At 42.7% G+C, this 23,335-nt stretch overlaps 1 protein-coding gene and 1 long non-coding RNA gene across 4 annotated transcripts in view; both read right to left on the reverse strand.

Moving 5' to 3' along the window:
* Positions 1–6,408: 6,408 nt before the first annotated feature.
* LOC140116775 (uncharacterized) lies at positions 6,409–14,605 on the reverse strand. Of its 2 annotated transcripts, none has more exons than XR_011852955.1 (3): positions 14,100–14,605; positions 13,495–13,646; positions 6,409–6,580 (listed from the first exon to the last, which is right to left on the reverse strand). It is a non-coding gene; the product is annotated as an uncharacterized lncRNA (long non-coding RNA). The 2 variants fall into 2 exon arrangements; XR_011852954.1 differs by having other exon boundaries at positions 14,104–14,601.
* A 6,824-nt stretch (positions 14,606–21,429) lies between these two features.
* C2H21orf91 (chromosome 2 C21orf91 homolog) overlaps positions 21,430–23,335 on the reverse strand; it is a 30,354-nt gene continuing 28,448 nt past the window's right edge. For both annotated transcript variants that reach the window (XM_072138580.1, XM_072138581.1), the window contains exon 5: positions 21,430–22,350. In XM_072138580.1, the coding sequence (XP_071994681.1) occupies positions 22,184–22,350 (167 nt within the window). In that variant the 3' untranslated portion in view covers positions 21,430–22,183. The remainder of the gene's footprint in view (positions 22,351–23,335) is intronic.

Genomic DNA, 23,335 nt, shown 5'->3' on the forward strand with positions numbered 1-23,335 from the left:
TATGGTGAGCCTTTTAGGGGCGGAGTTTGGTGAGCCGGCTCAGGTTGTTCATGCGGATGAGCCGACTCTTTGTGCCAGGTCGTTCGCAAATGACCCATCACTAGTGATCATCATATCCCATGGTTCATTCAGATTTCCATTATGATGTCCGATATGGCACCGTAGTGCAGACACCTGACAGGATTTAAGATGGCAGCTCCTATACAGAGATATGATTATATGTATTTTTGTACATACCTACAAAATTTTCATGAAGGGAAAGTGTGACAAAATTCCCCACTAAATGTCCACCTGCTCATGCCTCTTTTTCACTTGTATTAAAATTGAAAACATTTTTAGATTTTGATAGACTGGGACTTTTGGGACACAGCAATACCCAGGGCCGGCACCAGCTCCAGGCATACCAGGGCACGTGTCGGGGCCCAGATGCTGAGGGGGCCAACAGGGCCCAAATCTCAGCCTGGCAGCATCTGGTGAGGGGGGAGGGGATGTATATAATAGAACAATGGGGAGGGGGCCATATAGGTAATAATACTTTCAGAAATTTGAATGCCACCATGTGAGTTCACTGCAAAGGGGCCTACTGAGGCCCTGTCACCCAGGGGCCAACTGAAACCTGGAGCCGACCCTGGCATTACCTAACAAGTTTGTAATTTTTTTGGTTTATTTTTCTATCAGTTCTAGGGAAAGGGATTTAAACATTTAATTCTTTTTCATTTACTTAATTTGCTACCCCCAGCACGCTGTTACAGATCTGCATAAATGACAGGTCCTGGAGTCTCATATTGACTCCAGGTTGTCACTGAGTCATATTTAGCTCCATGATAATGCAACACCCCTGCCACTACATAGGCAGGCTGATAGTTGCGAATAGCGCCCTCTCCAGGTCAGGAGCTGTTAGGGGGAGTCGCGAACCCGCTATGAAGGTTTTAGAACATTGATGGCGAACCTTTTAGCGGCTGAGTGCCTGCTCCCTGTTCCTCAACAGCGTTCGATCATATTGGACAAGATGGGAAATTTGCATAATTTTAGCTTCTTTCCAGTATCCCTCAGAGAATCGTGGTTCCAGCAGAAGGTCCTCCAGAGATAATTCGGCCCTGTCTACTCATTCTCCCTCTTCCTACATACCCAAGTAGCGAAGTAAGTATCACTTTAATATATGACTGAAAGCAGCATCTTTTAAGTTACCTCGAACTGCAGGAAGATTCTTTGAGTCCTGAAAAAGGGCTCTGAATGCCGCCTCTGGCACCCGTGCCATAGGTTCGCCACCACTGTTCTAGAACCTGATCATTATGTAATAGCAGCTGTAGATTCTGCCTGGAAAGGCAATAGTTAAGTGGGTGTAAGATGTTATCCAATTATGTGGCTGTATTGTAAACTGGAGTGTGATTGGAGAGGTGCTATCACCTGACCAGGAGGATAAAACCCCTGTGCAGGGGGAGCACATGGTCTTAGTCTAGTCTTAGCTGGTTTGTCTGACCTCACGGTCTTTCCACAGAGTGGAGTGTCAGAGTAAAGAGAGAGATAGAGTGTGGAGTACACCTTTAGTACTGCCACAGATACCAAACCCAGGAACTGAGTCAGGAGACTCTAATCCAAAGTCTTAATTATCCCAGCCTGCATCTACAACCAGACTGGTGCATTACTCCTCTCCAAGACCACTCTAGTACCGGAATCCAGATCTGCTGTTTGGCCATTCTGGCCCGTTGCCTGCTACCTGTTGATCAATAAAGAACCGTGAGTTGATTTGCACAACGTTGCCTCTGTCTGATCCCTGGATACAGCTGTTACCACCACGTGCTCCCCATCCATTACCCAGCGACATATCTTATAGACACTCAGGGGTTGCCCGAGGGGGAAAAAGTACATCAGCCTCTCCCTCCATATTTCTTGCATACACCACCTACTGGAGACCTGCCAGGCTGTAGGACAGCCCTCCGGTCCCCATACCAAGCACCATGACATCAGCGTGCCTAGGCCGCAATAGTCAGCGACTCCATTATTCTGGGCCATTATTCTGCCTCCAGGCCCCAAGAAAAGGCTAGGCCCGGAGGGGGATGTTGCGATGACATCTTGGGGAGCGACAATCTCTGTTAAAATGGCAGCAGAGGAGGTATTTATTGGGGTGAAACCCACGATCGGTACCAGCACTGATGGGGTTTGTTAGTCACAGTATGTGCCCCTCTTGGCGGTACCCGATCTCCCCGATGTCACTCACCTCTCCTTGGTCCCGCTCCCGTCCCAGCTGCCCTAGGGGACAGGGATGTGCGCGCGCCAACACTCATAAATTTAAAGGGCCAGCGCACCGCTGATTGGCGGTGGCCACTTCCCGGAATTGGTTAAAAGCCGGCTTTTCCCAGCATCCCCCGCTGGATCTTCGTGCTTAATGCCTAAGAGGAAGCTGTTCCCTGTGCTCTATTCCCGTGTATTGACCTCCCGTTGTGACCCCGGACCTGTTCCCGTTTATGCTCCTCCGCTGCCAGCCCTGACCTCCTGGTCTGCCTCTGACCCTGAAGCTTTGCCGCCTGTCTTGACCTCCAGCCTGTCCCGGACCACAAACCTGCCTGCTGACTTTGTACCTCGAACTTGGCTGCCACCGCGGACAGGTTGCTCCTGTGGAATGACCTGCGGGTACCACGGCGCAGCAAGACCAACCTGCTTTGCCGCAGGCTCTGGTGAAGACCGGGTGCCACTGAAATTCTGGTCCCAGGTGTCGGCTTGTGTCTTCGACCGCAGTGGTCCAGAGGGTCCACTACACTAGAAGGCTGAGAGTCCCCCATAGATGGCAATGGTCAAATGGAGCGTTATGGTGCTGCACGCATGTCCTATCTTTCGCCATGTTACAGCCTGTACCCAAGGCATTGCTTTCTCCGTGGGCATTCATCAGTGTAAATGCAGCCTTATCCAATAACTTACAGGTGAAAACCCCTTATGTTGTGTCTTCCCTTCTGTCTGATCTTCCCGGAGACGTCTTCCAGCCACGACACCTCCCTGCAGGTTTGTAAAACAGACATGGTTAGTATCACCTATATACCCCTTACACCTGACCACACTGTGCCTCCCTATATACCATACATACTGCTCACACCATGACTGATCTCACTGTGCCCCCCATATATCATATAGACCCCTCACCCCACAACTGACCACACTGTGCCAGGGTATAGTATAGGCAGTCCCCGGGTTATGTACAAGATCGGTTCTGTAGGTTTGTTCTTAAGTTGAATTTGTATGTAAGTCAGAACTTACAATTGGATTATTTCATTTTTATTTCCCCATATCCAAAGCATACAGCTCCACTGAATTACATAAACTGCCCCTATTTATATTAGATACTTTTTTCCTTAGAATTATACACAGCACCCAATAATTTGTATACAGTGTGAGCACCCCGCAATTCATATATGAAACAATAGTAAGGAAGAAGGGGCGCTCCTATGGTGTAGTATCCTCAGGTTGGTTTCAAAATAGATAATGATAAGGCTACTAACCTTGTCTAGTTGTGCTGACAGGCACAACTCTGAACAGCGTTTAGTGTTTTTTTCCGTTAGCGTCACCTTGCAGCCACGCTCCTGGGGTTTATTCTTTTTCCATGGGAAAAAACTCCAAGGTTCAGAAAATGTTGCGGTTTGTGCATCTATGATGCATAATGAGCGTTTGTAGGCGCTAGGAAGCTATAATTGCTCAGTTTAAAAGATATATATAATTTATTGGTACATAGTTGTAACAATTTAAAAATTAGATAAAATAGAATAAAATAAATAAATAAATAGAACTACGCGTTTCACGCTCGAACTGAGCGCTTCCTCTGGTTCATAAATTGTGTATGGGATGAGTGTCAGATTTATAGTGTCTGGTAGATGATCATCTTCACAGGTGACCACTTCCGGTTGTCAGGTGTAGTGCGATCACCTGTCATTTTGTTCATTTCAAAATACTTGGAGAATGTTATTATTGATAAGTAGTCCTTGGAAATGGATACAATGTAGGGAATGTGCAATTCATATATGACATAGAACCTCGCAGTCAGTAATCCATGTATTATATGGGTCCCCAACTTTAGCAATTAGAAGGCAGGTCCCCCCCCAGGAATTAAGTAGGGGTGCTGGCTTCTAATCAATTACCAAGGGGGGCCCTGCCTTATAATCAAATGCTAAGGAGGGCAGGGCCCCCCTTGGTAATTGATTAGAAGCCAGCGCCCCCCTTAGTAATTGATTATTGATTAGAGGCAGCCTACCCCCCCCCCCCCTTAGCAATTGATTAGAAGGTAGGGTCCTCTATTAGTAATTCATTAGAAGGCAGGGACCCCTCTTAGTAATTGATTATGGATTAGAAGGCAGCCCCCCTCCTTTGCAATTGATTAGAAGGCAGGGCTCCCTCTTAGTAATTGATTAGAAGACAGGATACCCCATTAGCAATTCATTAGAAGGCAACCTTTCCCTCAGTAATTGATCAGACAGGGTCTCCTCTTAGTAATTTATTAAAAGTCAGAGCCCCCCTTAGTAATAGTTGAAGTCATTAATTGAAGTTATTAATGCATTAGAGAAAGTCTTAGTAATTTATTTTATATACATTTTCCCCAATAATTTTTTGCACCCAATAATTTGTATACAGTGTGCGCACCCCCCAATTCATATATGACATAGTATAGTCAGTAATCCGTGTAATATATGGGTCCCCAACTTTAGCAATTCATCCAAAATGTTGCTACTTATTTTAATAGAAAAACAAGAGCTGTGTAGAGCGTGGTGGAGAGGTGTCAAGTGAGGGCAGCTGCACTAGTCTGTGTCTCAGACTCCTGACATTTTAAAATTATGCTAATCAGCCTGATGGGCTTTGGGTAGTGTTACCAGAGCCACTCCATGCTGTAGCTTCACAGGCTGTTACACTGCACAGGAAACTTCCTGCTGTGTGCTGAAACTTATCACACAGATGGAGGGAGCAAGGGGAGGGAGAGACAGTGTAACAGCCTATGAAGCTACAGCACAGAGGGGCTCAGGTGCCTCCCCCCCCCATAGAACTTCTGGCTCATTCCTATAATTTTAAAAGTTGATTTTAGAAGGAAGGAGGACATGGATAACAAATATAAGAAGATTATCACAGTCACGGTGCCTGGATCTATGAGTAATGTCCCTGGTTTATCATGATGGATTTTGATGGTAGATTTTCTTTAATAAAAATTTTCCACCATATACTGTATATAGCAAACACAAACTGATCAACGCCCCCGGCTGGGTCTCTGTATGTTACTCTAGTGAGGCTGTTTGTGTTAGACATTCTCAGCAGAGCTCACTGTTCTGCTGTATCTATCCTGATGTAGCTGCCTGGAGATCGGGTTCACTGTATATAGGATGTTGTATACTAAAGTAAGATGGAAGGAGACTGCACACATCAATGAGACCCATAGCCCCGGACAAATTTAAAGGAGGTACTTGCAAGGCATAATGGGGCCTGGAGGAAACTGCCATGAAGTGTAAATGTACTGGGATCCCTTTCTCTACTGTTAAGTAAGGGGAGAAATAGCAAAATATATGTCCTCCATAAATCCTTAAGATCTGGATTTCAGGTGACACCAGGGTAATGTCAGATATTTAAAGACAAGTGGATCACGCTTCACAGGTTGTGATTTAGGATGATGACCGTATGACATGTGCTGTTTACATTGAATTTTGAATTGCAATACAACAGATGAGGAGAGGGGATTTGCCTAATTAACTTGCTGTTATGTTAATTTTCTGTAAACATTGTGTTTACAATATGCAAATGTTAAAAACAAAGTAATTAGGCAAATCTCTTCTCCTTAATTGTTTCAAAATGCAATGTAAAAGCCACTAGTGAATGCAGCCTGAAGGTCGTAAGTCCTCACACCTTCAAGGGAGGGAGTTGGGGATTTCATTAATATGCAATTGTAAAACCCCCCTGACAGGTTCCCTTTAGCGAATTTCACTAGTGACCATTATGGGGGTCGGCACATAACATGTGCTGTGAGATTTTTTGGAGCTAATCATACCCCCTGTACCTAAACCACACATTGTTATGTTTAATTTTTCTCCATTTTCTCAATCTCTGCTTGCTGTCAGAGAATGGAAACATTCCTATCTATTTATAGGGGTTAAAAAAAGTTTTACAGACCTAATCCAGTTCACAGCAGAGGGAAAAAAATTGTGGGTTCAGTTGTAAATTGGACTTTGGACCTACTGTCTGTTTACTCATTTTCAGCCACAAGATGGCGCCTTTGTACAGGGACAGAAAATACAGTAATAATCCCCCCTCTGATGTATTGGGGGAAATATAAGACCCTGGGAGGGAGGTGCAGTGAGTGCAGGGAGCGGGATGCATCACCTACCTAAGCTGAAAATGTAATGTGTAGCTGAATTAAGCACAAACATGCAGATAATCTTCCTCCAAAATCCTGAATGCAGCATCTTTATTATTCTGTGCAGGGAGCAGAGTACGCCGCCTGTATATTTAGCGCTGGCAGCGAACAATTGTTCATTAATAATGATGGTTATCCGATGTGGGAGCGAGGGCAGCCGCGACTCATCACGAGAAGATTTGCAGATAAGGAGAAACTTGGAATCTACAAAGACAAGATTAAGATTCACTGCGAGAACAAATAAGGTCAAGTAAGATATGATTCACACCATCTTAAAGGGGCATGTTAGGGAAGACACGGGGGCAGTATAATACGCCAGAGTTTTACAAAAATTTTACATTTTGAAGAGAAACCAGAGCGTAGGGTTAGAATTTGCAGAAATTAAATCTTTTTTTATTCTGTTCTCTAATATACCACAGAATCCAGTCACTTTCACACTTTTTTTGTGCGGACATGAAAAAACGTAAGCAATTCAGATGAAAAACGGAAGCAAAACATAAACAACATGCAATGGATGTCCAACACACAAGCCAGTGTGAATCCACCCTAAAAAGAACGTGTAATATGGTTGGTAATTTAGAAGCATCATGATGGATCTCCTTCCATGGCCCAACTTGCTGATCAGTGGGGGGTCTCAGCGCTGAGACCCCCACAGATTGTGAAAACGAGGGGTCTGGCAGACTAATGGAGCAAACGGCCACGCATGACCATTCTGCTCCATCTCTATGGAGCTGACCGAGATCTGTGAGCGCTGCGCTCAGCAATTTCCGTCAGCTCCATAGAGATAAATGGAGCAGAATGGTCGTGCGCGGCCGTCTGCTCCATTAGTCTGACAGACCCCTCGTTTCCACAATCTGTGGGGTCTCAGCGCTGAGACCCCCACTGATCAGCAAGTTAGGCCCCATCCCGTGGATAGGGCCAAACTTTTGTTCGTGGGAAAACCCCTTTAAGAGCCAAAGTTATCAGAGATAGAAGCTTTTCCTCTGATAACATATAACTAAAAGTTTCCTGACTTATGTAAAGTTTGTTAACAAGTTGGTGACTGTTTAATTTTTGTCCCCTCCCCGGCAAGTTTGTGTTGGTAAAACTTTGTATTCACAACAATATCATAGTTCTCCTAGATTCTACATTGTGCTCTTCCTAGAAACCTTTAAAAAAAAAAAAAAATGTATCACGTTTTTAAATAACTACAAGCAAGCAGCAAATATGTGTATACAGAGTAAAGTCTTCAAAGCCTCCATCAACAACTGGGAGTTACCAGTGGTGTGTCCCTACAAAGCCTGAGGGCACGTTCACACCATGCGTTGCGTCACGTTTTTTCATGCGTTTTTTTTTACGCATTCCAAAGGCTTCAGCCTTGATCACGTGCTGAGGTTACATTGCGTTTTAGCAAATGCAGTGGAAACACAATGTAACCTTAGCATGTGATCAAGGCTGAAGCCTTTGGAATGCGTCAAAAACGCAACAAAAAAAGTTTTTTACACTATTTGGACAGTATGTATAGAAATATGATAACATCTGGCTGTCAATTTATTCAGAGGAATAACAGAGGAATGGCACGGCACAGAGTTCTGCAAAAATGTTCTCTAGTATTGTGATTTTATAGGGAAATATAAGCATGTGAGGCAGGAGAGAGGTCCTAAATCTACCACCAGGATAAAGGATAATAAACCAAGAACACTTCCATGCCGGTGTGTGCCCCCTTTGGTAGGATCCGCTCTTCTTTTAGCCTCTTATGCCTTTGTTTTTACAAAAAAAAAGCTTTAAATATTATGCAAATGAGTCTGAGGGGCTCCGGGCTCAATTAACAGCTATGGAACCTGGAGCTCCTCAGGCTCATTTGCATAATATTTAAAGCTTTTTTTTTTTTTTCTAAAAACAAGGGCATAAGAAGCTAAAAGAAGAGCAGATCCTGCCAGAAGGGGCACACACACATTCTTGATACTGGTGGTAGATTTTTTTTCCGGGTGAGGTCACACGTGGCGTTATCGCATGCATGTTCAAACTCATCACCAGAGCTGATAAGAGGAGATTTGACTCATTTTATAGCTGTCAACATTGCGTTTACAAAACATATGCATTAATGTGATGTTAACACATGTGTTAAGTCATGCATGAAAACGCATGCGGTAATACCACGTGTGAACACACCCTGAAATAAGATTACTTTAAAGGGGAGGTTGAAAAACATATAGGGGCAGATTTACTTACCCGGTCCATTCGCGATCCAGCGGCGCATTCTCTGCGCTGGATTCGGGTCCGGCCCGGGATTTATTAAGCTAGTTCCTCCCCTGTCCACCAGGTGGTGCTGCTGCGCTGAAGTTCCCCGGAACACACTGGAATACACCGAGCCGGGCTGAGTGATGGTAAGTGCAAGCTCTGCGACAGATTTTTTGTTTTAAATGCGGCGGTTTTTCCGAATCCGTCGGGTTTTCATTCGGCCACGCCCCCCGATTTCCGTCGCGTGAATGCCAGCGCCGATGCGCCACAATCCGATCGCGTGCGCCAAAATCCCGGGGCAATTCAGGGGAAATCGGCGCAAATCGGAAATATTCGGGTAACACAACGTCCTTAGTAAATGACCCCCGGTATCTTTCTCCAAAACAGCGCCACACCTGACCATAGTTGGTATTGCAGCTCAAAATGTATAGAAATGAATAGAACTTAGTTGCCGTATTATGTAATATCCTGGAGATTATTTGTTTTTGGAAGAAAGCAGCAATGTTTTTTAACCTCTGGATAATCCCTTTAAGAGCCAAACTTCAACTACAATAAGTGCAGCAGGAGCAGGTGGCATATGGATAAATATCGAGAGGACATAAAATCCCATTAAATCTCTTTCTCAGCACAAAAACAAGAGTATTACTAATCCACCGGGGATCTGGGCTGATTAAATGATTCTTAATTATAGGACTGCAGCTCTATCTGTCATTAGCACAATTTACCACAAGAGGGGGTTGTTGATTAATTGGATGCTAATTGCCAAACATCAGCGCTAAGAGGATCTCATCTATCAAGCGGCTGCACATTGTATTATCTATCGGTGGGGAACGGATGGCAGGAGACGGGGGCTGACAATATTATTAGGATCTGTCTCAGATATGAATCCTCCCACCTCCTTATCCCTCAACAAGTCCATGGACAGAACATGAAGATGTAATAAATATCCCCACTCAGGCCCAACATATCATTAGGCTTAGTATAATCCCTGATAATTGCTCAGTGTGTCGCCTGAAGAATCATTGTCAAAACAAGTAGGTGAATGGGCGTATTGGGAATGGCAGGAAGACACAATAGCGAGGCCCGGGCTGCCGAGCACAAGACGCTTCCCATCAATTATAAGACGACAGCCGAGGAATTATAGGAATCACATCCAAATCCCCAGCTGTAAGGAGACCACGCGGGGCGCACCGCGATCTGTCCACGGCGGATACTGATGGATTCATGCTCTATCACTGAAAAATGATGCAATTGCAGTTTATGGATAGTTTCAGAGAAGTCGCAAATTTACTAAGTTCTTAGGATTTAAAGGAAATCTACCATCAAAATCCATCAAACCAGGGACACTTACTCCTAGATCCAGGCACCGGGACTGTGGTAATCTTCTTATATTTGTTATCCATGGCCTCCTTCCTTCTAAAATCGCATTACCAGAGCCCCTTAGTGCTGCAGATTCACAAGCTGTTACAATGAGCAGGGCCTGGATCTATGAGTAAGTGACAGTAATCAGACAGTGACCTATTGTTTGGATCAAATTAGTGTCTCCACTGCTTTCACCATACAATGCTGCAGCCAGTGTTGTGCCTTCAGATCTGTGTAGCCATACCTTTGCGTGTCGTTAGTAGCAGCAGGACTGTGAAGCTCAGACTCATGGTGCCTACCTGTTTATAAATTTTCTCTAATAAATAGAGGTTTTCACAGTACCTTTTAGCTAAAGAATCTGGATTTGCTCTTCTCTTCCTTTGTTTATGTGAAAAATGTTATTTATATTTAAGGGTTGTAGCTGGACTTGCAGACCTGGAAGAGTATCCTCCCTGCATTGAACTGCTCCACAGCTCCTCTTCTTTCTTGGTCACTGCTGTACAAATCTTCTGGTTGAATAATACATCACTCAGGGGGGTCAGGCTGTGCAGCAGTTCAGTTCAGAGAGCTAAGAGCACAGCAGTGTGAGGACACTCCCCTAGTCCAGTTACAATCCTGAATTATAAATGCAATTTTTACATTCTTGCTGCTACTAACATCACATACGATGGTATGGTTACACATATCTCTAGGTGCAATACCTAGCACGGTCTGCAATTTTGCAAAGCCGAAATTGTAGATATACACTCACTGGCCACTTTATTAGGTACACCATGCTAGTAACGGGTTGGACCCCCTTTTGCCTTCAGAACTGCCTCAATTCTTCGTGGCATAGATACAACAAGGTGCTGGAAGCTCCTCAGAGATTCTGGTCCATATTGACATTATGGCATCACACAGTTGCCGCAGATTTGTCGGCTGCACATCCATGATGCAAATCTCCCGTTCCACCACATCCCAAAGATGCTCTATTGGATTGAGATCTGGTGACTGTGGAGGCCATTTGAGTACAGTGAACTCATTGTCATGTTCAAGAAACCCGTCTGAGATGATTCCAGCTTTATGACATGGCGCATTATCCTGCTGAAAGTAGCCATTAGATGTTACAGGGTACATTGTGGTCATAAAGGGATCGACATGGTCAGCAACAATACTCAGGTAGGCTGTGGCGTTGCAACGATGCTCAATTGGTACCAAGGGGCCCAAAGAGTGCCAAGAAAATATTCCCCACACCATGACACCACCACCACCAGCCTGAACCGTTGATACAAGGCAGGATGGATCCATGCTTTCATGTTGTTGACGCCAAATTCTGACCCTACCATCCGAATGTCGCAGCAGAAATCGAGACTCATCAGACCAGGCAACGTTTTCCAATCTTCTACTGTCCAATTTCGATGAGCTTGTGCAAATTGTAGCCTCAGTTTCCTGTTCTTAGCTGAAAGGAGTGGCACCCGGTGTGGTCTTCTGCTGCTGTAGCCCATCTGCCTCAAAGTTGGACGTACTGTGCGTTCAGAGATGCTCTTCTGCCTACTGCCTAATGGGTGGTGATTTAAGTCACTGTTGCCTTTCTATCAGCTTGAACCAGTCTGCCCATTCTCCTCTGACCTCTGGCATCAACAAGGCATTTCCGCCCACTGAACTGCCGCTCACTGGATGTTTTTTCTTTTTCGGACCATTCTCTGTAAACCCTAGAGATGGTTGTGCGTGAAAATCCCAGTAGATCAGCAGTTTCTGAAATACTCAGACCAGCCCTTCTGGCACCAACAACCATGCCACGTTCAAAGGTCCTCAAATCACCTTTCTTCCCCATACTGATGCTCGGTTTGAACTGCAGGAGATTGTCTTGACCATGTCTACATGCCTAAATGCACTGAGTTGCCGCCATGTGATTGGCTGATTAGAAATTAAGTGTTAACGAGCAGATGGACAGGTGTACCTAATAACGTGGCCGGTGAGTGTATATGTTGTGACCATCCACTCACAACCAGATTCTACCTGGTCCTACAGTGGGCTGGAGATTATACACAGTCCGTGACAGCCCCTCCTGTGCCTTTTCATCTGTCGTCTTTGTCTCCCCTCCTACAATTTTGTATGATCCATACCTCTGTAGCATCTCATAAATGTGATCGGATATCACAAGGCATCATGGGATATGTTATTAGAGCAGAACTTTTTCGAGGAAGTATAACTGAACTTCTGTACACACCTAGAGACTCGATCCGCTCAAGATAAATTGGATGAGGAGTAGAAGAAGAGATGTTTTTTAGGACACATCCAGATACTTGTCTAAGTTGTCAACACGAAAGTAGCGAGACAGCGAGACATATGTTGGCGGGGAGGGAGGGCTGCTGAGGGCTGGAGGGGTTAGGATTAGAATTTACAGTAAAAAAAGACAGATAAAAAAATGTTTGGAAATAGAATAAATTAACATCCAGTGGAGAAGACATTGTTGAAGGTGATTTGCATCTTATTTACCATCTGTCGCTCCTCGGTGGGATAAGAGGGATACAAACACTTGAGACGAGCTGTTTAGCAGTAACTTCACATCAAATTGCTTAATAATGGCTCCCCATGTTGTTTTCCCCTTCATTCCTACACATGGCGCGGCTCTTGTTTATAACTTAGGGACCCTGGTGGTCTCACACTGATCTCCCGGCAGTCTGGTTCGCCCTTCTAATGTTCGATTTCCATCACAGACGTCTTCACCGAAAGTCTTAGTCTATTAAAGCATCAACAGTGCGGACAGAAGACTACAGTATGATGTACCCAGATGTAGTGGGACCAGTCCAAAGACCCCCAGATACCACCTAAATATGTCACCGGGGGCTCCAATGGCTATTGTCACGTCTCATTTGAGAAATTGTCACCCTTTGCTGACCAAGGGACATTGGCATTTGAATGTCCCGGTCAATTTTTGCAGTTCTGTTCTGCTCTTCTTTAAATTTTTGTATATCTCTGGAACAGCTTTATATATCATAACAACTTTCTATTTGTTCTGTCTAGTGTGCCCCGTAAGGCAATTAAATATAGAATTTTCACCTGCGTTTATCCCACGCCCATATCTTGGTTATATGTATGCTACCTGAGCTGACTTCTGGCCCAATATAATTCTGTTATGGCCTAAATGTAACGGTTTGTGGCTGAACTACTGTGCTGAGAGGGCTCTGTTTCACTGAGGTGAGTGAAAGGGTTTTGTTGGCCATTCAGGATTGTGGTCAAGTGTTGTGCTGAATTGGAGGTTGCGTGGACAACTCTATTTCACTTCCTGTGCCACCCGGAACCTGTTCGTTAAAGGGGATAATATACAATAAAGATAATTTTTAACCAATTACTTTACAACTTTACCTGGTTTATTGTTTTTTTTTAGCTCCTATTAGTCAGTGTAAAATGTGTGCTGACAATGTGCTTAGATTATCAGGGTACAGGGTTTAGCTACACTATTATTTAGGTTCTGAACATTGTAATAGTATCTGACACATAGAAAAGAGAGATGAGACAGATCAGAGTCAGAGATGGTTATAAAACACACTCACCTAATCAATAAAACAGCTCTGCTATGTCCCCTCCTCCCCTGGGATCCGGAGCTTATCTTGTTTGCTGAGCAGCTGCTCCTGTGTCCTCTCCATGCGGCTGTAGAAGCACAGCTAAACCAAGAAGTCCTTGTGTCTGTAGTGCCGTCTGCCTCCTGCAATGCAAGATAAGCTAGAGAAAATTTTCCGACCATAGTCAGAAGATTCACAGTCGGATCTAGGGACAACCAAAATTGTGTACACCAGGACTGATAGAGACAGTTTGGAATTATATCTGTGAAATGCTGCATTTTTTATAATAACAGTGAATTAGAGAATGTGTTATTTTGTTATCCTGAGAATATTTAAGAATCTTGTCTTCGTGGGAATAGCCCTTTAGGGAAGTGTCGATGAAAAACAATAACGAATTGACCTTGTGGAGTCTAGAAAGTCACAGGCCCATTACATCTTTGCTTCACTGTGCTGGGTGCCACAAATGATGTTTGAGGCTGATGTATTCATGAGCTATGTGGAACTACCTACTGCTGAATTTTCTTGGCAAATATTCTTGGCTACAATTGTGTATCAACATTCTGTATACAGACCTAACATTTGAATATAATGTTCACCTACAAATTGTTGTACATATATTCTATATCGCTGTCCAGGATAAGTATTTTCTAGTGTCCCTTCCCCTTTAATTTCCTTAGGTAGTGAAGTGGAATGTATTTAGGAATAATCTGTCACTCGGATATCTCCATCTGCGTTGATCCAGATCCGCGGATGAGTGTCGGGGGCTGTTGCAGGACTCCGGGAGAAGAATATCTGTCCAGTAATCAATCTGGAGATGTCTGGCAGCGATGAGAGGACGATGACCTTCTATCCAATTATTATGATTCCTGTCACTGCCGAGGACTTACACACTGACATGTGAGGAAAGGCAAAGCTCCGAGTCAATCCCAATATAAACAGACGGGAAAAATATTATTTACCAACAAGTCGGTGAAGTACAGAAGTCTCCGGCAGTGATATCATAGACGGAGTGTGAGATACATTGGAGATTCCACTAAAATAACATTCCGTATGGATTCAATAAATTACAGATACATTGCTTATAATATTTATGCAACTCGTCTATAGACTGGAACACCCCCCTGCTCATCCTGTGCCTCCTGGTGCATGATAATCATACCAGAACTAAAGATCTTCTGAGGCTTAAAGGCAAAGCACTAGGTGTCAGGAACTTGTTGTGCCCATCAACAATCACAGCAGTCTGGATGGATTTCTACTCCTCTCCATGCAGACTGCTGTGAATTCATGATATGCTTTGATTTCATAAGATCATGCTTGGTGTACAGTTTACTTATGTTAGCAGGCTAAAGGACCAGCAAAGATGTCACCCTGGTCAAATGACATGCTGCATGGAGAGAAAGCATGGGGAGAAGCTGCGGGATTCAGCCTGAGGCCACGCCCACCTCGCTTCGCTATAGAGATGCTTGGACACCAGGTAAGAAGTTGAATATATGGAAATATATATGGGTGTCAGTTAGTTACTAGGGCTCTATGGGAACCTGCCACTAACTGTATTTGTGTAATATGTGGTGACAGGTTTCCTTTAAAGGTTCTAATGCAAGGGACCCCCATTTCTCACAAGAACAGGGGCAATATGCTGCATCCATCCCCTATAGGTCTATAGCCAAGTATACCAGGGGAAAAGTGAAAAGTTGGAGCTAAGAATAGGTTTCTATTTTACCCCAAGTGCTTTATTCACCTTTGTACAAGTCAGTACTTATCTATGATGTACTACATGATTCTGCTTATGTCATCTGTTTTTGCGACTACAGGCAGTCCCCGGGTTACATACAAGATAGGGACTGTAGGTTTGTTCTTAAGTTGAATTTGTATGTAAGTCGAAACTGTATATTTTATCATTGTAGTTCCCGACAATTTTTTTTTTTTGCCCCAGTGATAATTGGAGTTTCAAATTTTTTTGCTGTAATAGGACCAAGAATTATCAATAAAGCTTCATTGCAGACAATTTTAAGCTGATTATTGCAATCTGGGACTATTTTAAAGCATCCAGAGAGCTTCACCAGAGGTCACAGTGGGCAGAGGGGTCCGTCTGTAACTATGGGTTGTCTGTAAGTCGGGTGTCCTTAAGTAGGGGACCGCCTGTACACAAATTATATCTGACAGACTTCATCACTGGATAACATCACTGTCACCTTAGATTTTCCGTGGGTAAACGAGGAGTCTGGAATTCAGTTTCTTCAGAGGCTTTTGGGGCCTAATTCACAGATTTCAGAGGATGTCTCTTATCAGCAGGATTTTTCTTCCGAGCTGACGGTGGGACATCTCCATTCTGAATTTCTTCTCTGGCGATGTCCAGGTTCTCCAAGCCTTTGTTGTGACAAACACCGAGCTTGTGCTCAAACTCATCAATCTGTGTCTTCAGCTTGGGCTTGGCTCTTCCTATCACCGTTGGTAAGTAGTTGTACACCCGCCCCCCCCCCCAAAAAAAAGTTTGTGTGCATGTGGGCCGAAATGAACAGAATTACGGAGCAGATCATCCTCGACTTTCAGCATGCAGCGTAAGAGAGACATCATAGCAGCTAGTCTCCACCGTCCAACTATAAAAAACATGAAAAAAAAACTTCCAACAATGCAGAACAGAAGTCATTGAATGGTCACGTACACACAACTACTTGTTATTCATGTAAAGTTTGACTAAAAGTTAACGTTACAATTTGTTAAATGCATTTCCATAAAAACGCAAGAGAAGTCTTCAAGTATAATCCTCCATTACTAATACCCAGAATTCTGAGCTGTAGCCAAAACAAAGCATATTTTGTCACGTATATATAATCCTCTCGTCTGTAAGATGATCTTCAGTGGTTAAGACTGAACTCAGCAGAGAGAAGCGTAATCCCCGGCCTCATCAGATGAAAGACCGACTCAACGGCCTCCAAAATTGTTCCAGCCCGATTCTAATAATAATCATAACATTTGTTAGGGAAGAAACCTGAAATTCGGAAAAGAAAAATGACTACATGAGGAAAGTGCTAATTATTTGGTATAAGGAAGAATGAAATAATGGGACTGGCAGGAAGAGGACGGCACAGACATAATTACATGTTAAACCCATCACGGATTAGACTGGACTGCATGATTATCATAGAGATAAAAGGCCTGGGGTAGAGCAGGATAAATCCGGAGCCGTCATGGAGGAAATCTGAAGAAATGACTAAATGTAACACCATGGATGTGTGTGCTGATGATGATGATGAGTGTGTACTCGTAATACCATAGACACTTTGTATTGTATTTAGTATCTTATAAAGGAAGTCCCCGGGTGACATACAGGTTCTGGAGGTTGGTTCTTATAAGGTTTGGCCGCTTTTCTACATGTCTTTTGTAATGTGTAAGTGTGGAGGGCAGGATATTAAGCAAATTACCAATATACAGGCGGTCCCCTACTTAAGGACACCCCACTTACAGACAACCCATAGTTACAGACGGACCCCTCTGCCCCCTATGACCTCTGGTGAAGCTCTCTGGATGCTTTACTAATAGTCCCAGACTGCAACGATCAGCTGTAAGGTGTCTGTAATGAAGCTTTATTGATAATCCTTGGTCCAATTACAGCAAAAATTTTGAAACTCCAATTGTCACTGGGGCAAAAAAAAAAAGTTGTCTAGAACTTCAATTATAAAATATACAGTTTCGACTTGCATACAAATTCAACTTAAGAACAAACCCCCGGTCCCTATCTTGTACGTAACCGGGGGACTGCCTGTACATGTATTAAAAAGGGTATTTCCATGAAGACAAGATTCTTAAATATACTCAGAATAACAAAATAAAATATTCTCCAAATCACTGTTATTACCAAAAACACAGCATTTCACAGATATAATTTCAACCTGTCTTTATCAGTGCTGGTGTACACAATTTTGGTTTTCCCAGGATCCGACCATAAATCTTCTATGGTCGGGCAGGGCAGATACATCCCATGAATTGCATGTTGAAGTGTGATCTCTGACCCTCCATTACAAGACCAGCTCATACACAGACACTTCCTGCAGGCAAGCAGTGCACAGAGACTTACTCTACAAGCTACAGGTAAGAGAACATCTTTATAGCAGGGGAAGGAGGCGTATAGAAGAACTGACTGTGTTTTATATGTGAGTTAGTAGAGCTGAAAATCTCATTGTGTGTTATATCCATCAGATGGATCTCATCATCTCTCATCTGTCTCTTCTCTCTTTTTCTATATGTCAGATACTAGAATGTTCAGTAGGTAAATACAAGTGTTGCTAAACCTTGTACCCTGATAATATAAGCACATTGTCAGCTCACAGAATTTCATAGCACAGAGGAATCATGAAGTGTCTGCTTAGAGAGTCCCCAACCACACTCTGGAATATTACACTGACCATCACTGACTGATAAGAGCTAAAACAGCAATAACACCAGGTAAAATTGTAAATTAAGGGGGTTAAAAGGATTAAAATATAAAAATATATAGCCTATGCTCCGCCCATCGCCAGGCATAGACTATATATAGCCGCGCGTGCACGTGTGACGTGCGGCCAAACTAGTGCCGGCGTTTTGATTCAGGTAGTCAGTCAGTGCTGTGTGCAAAGAAATATTAGCCAGAAAGAGAGTAATCTAAGCGATTTTGAAGACTAACTGGCGTTATGGCTGCATGATACAGTGAGAACCACTGACCCTGATAACTTTAATAGCACGTCAATTATATCCAGACGGGTTATGGTGTGAATAAATGTGAGATGACATGCCATTACCCGCTCTGTACGTGCTATACTCCTGGTAGATACTCTGCACACCTCTGATGAACTGCCACATGAAATAGTGGCAGGGAAACGCGTTAGGTGCATAGGTGTTTTTAAGTGACCGTGCAGCTGTTCGTCACTGCTACACGGCACTCTGATTTATTTTTGGGTGGAAGTCATAGGTCTACACTTGGGGAGCAACCACCCTATCCGTGACCTTTCACCCAAGCACGCTAGTGGGTCCTCTAAGGGGTTCATACCCCAAAACAAATAGACCGAGTGACATTCTGGCTCTCTGTTTCCTAATGAGGGTGATTGAACGAAGAGGGGACAATTTAATATATACCCTCCGACCCTCTAGACATAACATTGATAGATGTCCTGGTCCTAGATGAGATACCCAAGCCTGTTGATGCATGCTATAATGCAAAGATTTTTTGGCTATTGGCCGAGTTTTTATATTAGTAATGAATAAAGATTTACACTTTTAAATGTTCCTATCACAGGCAGTTTTTGCTTTATTTGAATTTTGAGGATTTAAGAGGAACAAAACCTTGTTGATCCAAAGGCAGTTGTCCTTTATTGTGAACAAAGTTCTATAAGGAGCTGTAGTTAGTTTATTATCTTGTAGGGCTACTGATGATACGTCCCAATACCAAATATTTACTGCCCATCATATTATATACCAATTTAAATATCCAGCCCCTCCCAATAAATTAAGACACAATCAATATTAAATTTTTTTTATTCCAAAATTGGAAAAAAAAAAAAAAAAACTGAAAAGAAAGCATACATTGCAACACAAAGCAAAAGAAACTTAAATACATTCAAAAGGAGGGGAATTTAAAAAAACTAGTTAATAAAGTTTCACTTTTTTAAAGTAAAATCAGTTTGCTTTCGCCGCTTTCAAAAAAGCACAGCTTTTACCAGTGTAGAGATCTTACAGTGACAATATATACAGAGGAAATAACACTCAGGGCCCAGTTACCTAGTGCAGAAGAAAGGGAAGAGGCGTGGCCTGTAGAAACCAATCAAATCAAGGCAAAAGGAAAGCGATTGACTGGTTACAGTTGGCCACGCCCCCTACTTTTCAAAAACGTGGGCCAAACTGTTTTATTATCACGTCTTGTAACTGTTGAATCGGCCAATGTATTACACGTTACAATTTGCAGCTTCTTTATTAGCTCCAGACACTTGACGTTTTTGAAATAAAGGTTCTATTGCTCTGAAATAAGAAAAACTGTATAAAACAAAAACATGCAAAAAAAAAAAATAAATAAATAAAAAATACTAAAAATACTAGATTCACACCAGGAAAAAAAAAAATTAAATAACAAAAGTGTAATGTGAACTACTTTCCTTTGGCAGTGATGAAAATATCAAGAATAAAATTAAAAAAATTTCAGTTACCGATAAATCGGTCAGACGATATTACTACCCTGTGGCCAAGACTTGAGGGGCAATGATTACATTTTTTATACATATATACTGCTTGTAATAGAATATCAAATCTTTATTCCACACCGAAATGTAACAATTTTACTTTTTTTTTTTTTTTTTAATATTCCGGTAACACTGCATCCGTCAGTGCACATGGTGATGGATAACATATTGCATAGCAACACTTACTTATCATAAATACAAAATATCATGATGACGTCATCACAATTCAGATCTAAAGCACCAATATGCAAGTATAGCATTTTTGTTTATAGATTGGGACATAAGCCATCCCCAAAAATTACGCCCATAACTGCACACAATGGGCCGCAAATTTCCAAAACTGCGGAACCAATCAAAGATCCGCACCCAATAACAGTTCAACAGCAGTTTAAAAATTAAAGCACCGATTGGTTGATGGGCAACAAAGATCATTTTACAGTTCCAAAAATTTGCCCCAGGGTGTCAAAAATGTAGAACGGCTCCGGGGACTCTATGGACTCTATAGTCTGGTCATCCGTCTCCTTGAAGAGGGACTAAAACTATCAGAATAGCTTCATATGTTTTGAGACATATTGCGGGCGTGTTTTCTCGTTCCTCAGAAAAGGAGGAAGGTTATGGATATTCATCAAGAGAACTTTCTGCATGTCCCAATGCAGGCAGTCCCTGGATTACATCCAGGATAGGTTAGGTCTGTTCTTAAAGGAAATCTACCATTTGATGCATTATGAAGCAAACATACCTTGAGAATGCTGTAGCCACACTGATGCAGGATCATATCTTGGTTAATCCCTGAGCTGAGTGGTTTTGCTGATAAATCAATTATAAAATTATGATAATGAAACGGTCTGTGGCTGGTTCAGTGCTTCTCCTAGCACGTTAGTAATTCACTGGTTCACAGGATGATGTAATCCCTGGTTTGTGCCTGAAGGCAGAATAATCAATTGCTGCACCATCCCCCAGCTGCTGTGTACGAGTGATCCAGCTCAGGTTGATTAATCATGTCTTTACTAAGCTCCATGTGTAATGTAAAGCTCTGTGTGTAATGTGTTTATGTAAGCAGCCAGCCTGACCCAGCTTTTCCAAGGTCCTAAATGTTATAATTGTTTCTTCAGCAAAACCACTCAGCTCAGGGATTAACCAAGATATGACCCTGCATCAGTGTAGCTACAGCATTCTCAAGGTATGTTTGCTTCATAATGCATCAAATCAAATGGTAGGTTTCCTTTAAGTTGAATTTGTATGCAAACCAGCAGGACAGAGGATGTCTCAGGAAGGCCTGAACCCTGCTGCCTGGGAGGTCACATGACTTGCTGCTACTGGTGGCAAACTTTACCCCATTAAAGTTTTCTATAAGTGGCCATCCCCTTCAAGCTCCTCCCTTTATACACAACACATCCACTCTCACCCAGAGTGTGCATATTAACGTGGAAGTCGATAACACCAGAAACCCCTTAAATGCCACCTCCACTGAACTGAACATTAGTCACCAGTGCATATAAAAAAATCCCATCCGAAAAACAAAAACATCAAACTCCCCCCCCCAAAAGTAACAATATATCCCCTATAGCAATACTATGTGCAATGCACACAACACACAAAGCATTTTTTTTTTTATATAGAACTATTATTAAAAAGTACCCAAAATATTTCTTTGTAAAAAACACAGTAGGTCATAAAAAGGCTTCTTGTAAACATCTTAAAAAGTTCCTAGTAATACAACTTAAGCATTTCAAGCAAGAGGGACTTTTGGTTTCCTTTTTTTTTTTTTCCCCTTAAGTTTTTTTCTTCTATTTTTTTTTTTCTGCAAGAATGAAACAGTCCAGGGTCTGCACGTTGCGAGAAATCTTAAAAAAGGGAACACAAAGACAGCGACCGCTTCTTGGAAGAACAATATACAATAGTAAAATGCGGTAGAAATTACGCATCGTCTCAACCGTGGTCCCTAGTCCAAACAATTTTTTTTTTTTTACAAATAGGCACAATAGCTTCATGATTTGTCACAATACTGACCAGTTTTAGAAAATATTTAAAAATAGTTTAAGTTTTTTTCCACCCCAAATAGCAAAAAAAGGTGGAAGTATTGCCTTGATGTGCAGGATTTGGTAAGACAAATGGTCTTTTTTGACGGTGGACCCAAAAGAGGACTTCTGTCGACAACACTGGCTGGTGAGGAAACGGGCACAGCCCTCCTGAAATAAGATATCTCTGTATTGTGACGGGTTGGTCTTCCTCATACTACATGGTGTAGACGTAGTTTCAAGCGATTCCAGGCGGAATTGGTCAAGGTCACCAAAACGATAAGCCGATTTTACGTTCCCCCCCACTAGAATGGCTTTATTACAATAGAACGAGGAAAACCACCAACCCAACAAGAGTCGGAGTTCATCCTCGGAGATAAGTCTTCGGGAGTGTAAAAAGACAGCTGCGCAATGATGCCGACGTGGCGCTCCTTGTGCTGGTTGGAGCCACGTCAACTAGTTATTGATTGTCATGTTCACCTTCATCCCCGCCCGTCCCATCTGGAGACACGGCAGTTTTGAGCAGTTTTTTAGCAGCTGTTCTATGGCGACGTGACGGACGTGGAGCTCTGAGGAAAGGGCATCCTTCTCCTGGAGGACACAACTGAGGTTTTCAAAAACATCTGGAGAAGAAAATAATAATAAAAAAAATAATAATTAGAAAATTTCACTTTCCATGGACTCGAATACAAAGAACTTTACTGGTCTTAAAATGGGCAAATAAGCTTCTGTTCGGTTCTGTAGCGATCATGTTCTATCCTAACCAGAGTTTGGGCTGCTTGGACAAAAGTAGGAAACCGCATAGAAATGTAGACTTTACCCAACTCTATAAGAAGCCAAGATACTATCAGTGACTGCGAAATGGATGAAAACTATTTTTGAAGCCCTTACATAAACTTACAATAAAGAAATTCTTGTCGTAACGGTATAAAGCTAAATTGGCAAAAAGCCAACACGTACATCCTAATGTAAAAGACAACCAGAATCTGGACATGTTCTGACCAAGAAGAAGATGTCTAGCCCTAATGAGGGCACTGTATGCCTTTGTATGGTACAAGTACAGCCCCATGGCATGGATGGTGATACCATGGGCAAACAATGGTGTATGGATAGAGTTGGACTTTGGGGACACTGTTTCTATGTATGCACACATACTCTGGACATGTTTATGTATTATATGGATCTAAATGGGTAAAGTAGGGCACTAACCACATAAAAAGATCAATATCCTATCCTAAGGATATCTGACCAATATCTAACAAGTAGGAATCCCACACCCACTCCCTTCTTTGTGTAGTGGCCATGCCAAGTCACCAAAGCAATGGAGGCTGATCTGCAGTAAACTGGTCTCACTACTATCTGAAAAGCATTACTACTGAGCATGTACATAAAGTGCTGCCACATTTCTCTCCACTAAAAGTCTGGAAGACAATGCAGAACCGTGAAGGACATGCAGCCTGTCAAGCTTTGACGTCCTGCACCAGAACTAATTAATGGAGCGGCAGGTTGAGCATGCTTCCCGCTACTCCACTCACTTGTGAGGCATCTCTGTTACTCCTATTCACCATCTATGAGAATAAGGGTGCATGCAAATAAACGCATGACTGC

This window comes from Engystomops pustulosus, chromosome 2 (assembly GCF_040894005.1).
Source record: "Engystomops pustulosus chromosome 2, aEngPut4.maternal, whole genome shotgun sequence".
In the NCBI taxonomy this organism is placed as follows: Eukaryota; Metazoa; Chordata; class Amphibia; order Anura; family Leptodactylidae; genus Engystomops; species Engystomops pustulosus.